General features: G+C 28.0%; 1 protein-coding gene across 1 annotated transcript in view; it reads right to left on the reverse strand.

Annotated features, from left to right (window-relative positions):
- Nucleotides 1-2,057: 2,057 nt before the first annotated feature.
- Nucleotides 2,058-3,533, reverse strand: part of LOC108694195 (ubiquitin-like modifier-activating enzyme 5) — a 6,189-nt gene continuing 4,713 nt past the window's right edge. The window contains exon 5 of the mRNA XM_018203546.1: nt 2,058-2,419. Within this exon, the coding sequence (XP_018059035.1) occupies nt 2,078-2,419 (342 nt within the window). The 3' untranslated portion in view covers nt 2,058-2,077. The remainder of the gene's footprint in view (nt 2,420-3,533) is intronic.

The following is a 3,533-nucleotide window of genomic DNA, read 5'->3' on the forward strand; positions in this document are numbered from 1 at the left end:
CACACAATTACTTGTATATATTATTATTATAATGTATATATTATTTGTATACATTATTTGTATACATTATTTGTATTTTAAAATGTAATTAGTTGTGGAAGAAGTCACCATACTCACAACCATACTCTAGACTCGCATCGACCATCGATTTGTAACTACAGTTACATCGTTACATATTAATGGGTCAAATAAAAAAATTGTTTTAAAAATATTTCAAGTAGAGATTGCAACTATCCATATTTACACACAGATACACGCACACAGATTGGGGTATTTTAATCGTCCCATAGATATCTCAAAGACTAAGAGAGATATAAGAAAGTTTTATATAAAAGTTGTAGATTTTCTTGGGGGAAAGAAGGTAGAAATAATAGATTTTATACATGGAGCATTACTAAGAATAGATCAAGATCAACATGAATTTTTTAAGAAACTTATTTTTTATTGTATATTCTTGTAATCGAGACATTTTCAAAACACTAAAAACAAAATATTTTTTCATTAATCTCTTGTTCTATGATTTAAGTTTCAATGGTGCGTGTCATAATCATTGTTTACGTTTGGCCCGATTGATTTTCACGGCTCTCTATGATTATTCATGTTTGATCCGATTTCCTTGTAAGCGAAGGGGTTAAGCACTTTTCGAGTTATAAAACTTGACAATTACTGTACTGCTGACATTAGCATTACCCAAGATGTACTACATGGAGGTTGCTCAGTTAGATTTAATCTGTTGTGTGTGCATATGAGCATATGTGCATGTGTGGGAGAGGAAAAGTTACACTTTTCGATTGTTTGAGATGCTTTATTGATAAGGATTCACATAAATCAAGCATCCTAAAATATCCTATTATATCAATGTCGTTCATTCTGGGTAAGCATAGAAAATGTATTAGATATGGGAAAAAGTTCATGGCGTTTTTTAATGTCATCTAACGGGAAAAACGCCACGAACTTTTTCCCACCTAATATGTTAATCAATCTGGAGCTGGTTGATCATCAATATAATCAGTATAATAATGAAACAAGAACAGGATATGTATAACTTTTGATTCCCCTTCTCTTCCCCACACATACGCATGTATATACATGTTCACACACCACACAGATTACCTCCACAGGGTATATGAATAATACTAATGTCAGCAGTACAGTAACTGTCAAGTTTTATAACTTAAAAAGTGCTTAATGAAAAAAATATTTTTTACTTATTATAATGTTTTGAAAATATCTCGACAAGAATATACAATAAGAAATAGTGATTTCTATTTAAAAACTTTCTTTTCCCCCAAGAAAACCTACAACTTTTATATAAAACTTTTTTCTATCTCTCTTAATTTATAAGACTCATATACCGTACGCGCTTTTATCTCTAAAATTCTATAATATGCGTAATGTAAATTGTAGCATATTAGCGTGCTGACATCATTGTAAGTGCATTCTGAATATGAGTCTAAGATATCTGACTGGGGCGATTAAAATGCCCTACCTTGTATACACAGGGTGTCTTAAAAGTTTTTTGCCAAGCTTTTATGTAGATAGAGCGGACTGAGTCGAAAAATCCTGTACCAATTTTTTCAATAATTAATAAGATATTAATTAAAAAATTGTCAAATATTGGTCTACAATAATTTTTTACTCAAATACTATCAACTTTACAGAAAAACTGTAAAAGACAAAAATCATTCATTTTCTTCTCATAGAACTCTAAGAATTTTTTCAGAGTTTTTCATCAACTTTTTAGTACTGCATTTTCTTATTTTTATCAACATGAGAAAATACAGTATTAAAAAATTCTGAGAAAATTCTGAAAAAATTCTCAGAACTTTGTGAAAAGAAAATAAATAATTTTTGTCTCTCATTGTTTTTCTGCAAAGTTGATAGTATTTGAGTAAAAAATTATTGAAAAAAATCAATATTCGATTTTTAATAATTAATATCTCATTTCATTGCGAAAATGATAGAGGACTTTTCGACTCAGTTTAATCCGCTCTATCTATACAAAAGCGGTTGGCAAAAAATTATAGAAACACCCTGTATATGTATACATGTGTGTGTGTACGTGCGTGCGTATATTTTATATACCCCATTCATTATCTTCATGTACAGGTTTCTCAATAATAGCAATTTTATTCTGTTGGATTTTTGGCTTTGCCAAATATTCTTTTTGCTTTTGTTTACAATATTCATCATCACAATTTGGATTTGGCCGCAAAGTCATAATAGGAAAGAAGTCTTCCATAGCATTGTAACCTAAATAATGAGATATTTTGCCAAATTTTAGCAAAAGCTTTAAAGTATTCTGCACCAAAAAGCCTGCTACGATACCCATCGTAGTAGGTAATGACGCAGCACATACTCCTTCACGTTTCAAGGTTTTCTCATCAATGCTAGATGCTACAATTAAAGGTGGAGCACACTGAAAATTCAAATGTACTATTAAAAAAACCGCAGAATAATTTTTATAAAGTAATTTTATAGAATTTTTTTAAATGAAATTAAAAATCAGTGATTTTCAAAAGATTTGCAGATTATTACTGCCATGTTTTTATCCATTGCTAATGTCAATGTTTCGCCCTTATGAAATGAAGGGTTTACGAAATAATGAATAATCGCAATGATTGGCATTAACAATAGATAAAAACATGGCAACAACTCACAAACTTTTAAAAATGATGAGTGAAAGCCTGGCGTTAGAAACAGCGTTATAGAATGATTTTTTGTGATATGTCAATAATTTGTTTTAAGTGGTACACAAATATTTCTATTGAATTAACAAAAGCTTTTTGGAAAAAAAAAAGCTTTATTCAAATTTCAAGCATTTATTTCCTACTGTTCTTATCATAATGCTTCTATACATGAAAGATGTAAAACTAGATCAAGTTAAGAAAATTATCTAATAATTACTTGAGAAATGGATATATTATTTTTTTATATAATTTGCAAATATATAGGGTTTCATTTTAAGTGATACAGTTGATTATCTTGAAAGTGAAATATTTTCGAAAAAAATATTTCATACGAAAGCTATAGAATTCTAAGTCGTGTGTTATATAGTAAGTAATGTTAGTATGACTTTAAAATATTGTTTAGATTACATTAAAATTATAAAAATTTTTTATTACATGTTCTTATACTTGATTAAATATTCTTAAAGAGAACTTTTAAAAATACAATAATGAAATTGTTTTTAAGTACTTCCGAATTGAGGCTTTAAAGTAAAATTCTATTGACATTAGCATTATCCAATGTATTCGGCTGACTTTCTTTGAATATTGAATAATAAACAACTGTGTGTTTTCTTTATCGATTAATTCAGCTCATTGTCCTTTGCATAAAAGTATTGTCAAAAAATATTAATAGTTGAGACATTCTAGATATATTTCAATATGTTTCAGCAGTGCAAATTAAACTATTAAAACTAATAAACTACTTAATTTATATAATTAGAAGAATCATATTAAATAAAAAAAATTATATATTTTCATTTTTTTTTTAAATAGCCTTTAAAATATCGATTTTTTTCGAAAACT

The sequence above is a fragment of the Atta colombica genome, unplaced genomic scaffold (assembly GCF_001594045.1).
Source record: "Atta colombica isolate Treedump-2 unplaced genomic scaffold, Acol1.0 scaffold118, whole genome shotgun sequence".
Classification (NCBI taxonomy): Eukaryota; Metazoa; Arthropoda; class Insecta; order Hymenoptera; family Formicidae; genus Atta; species Atta colombica.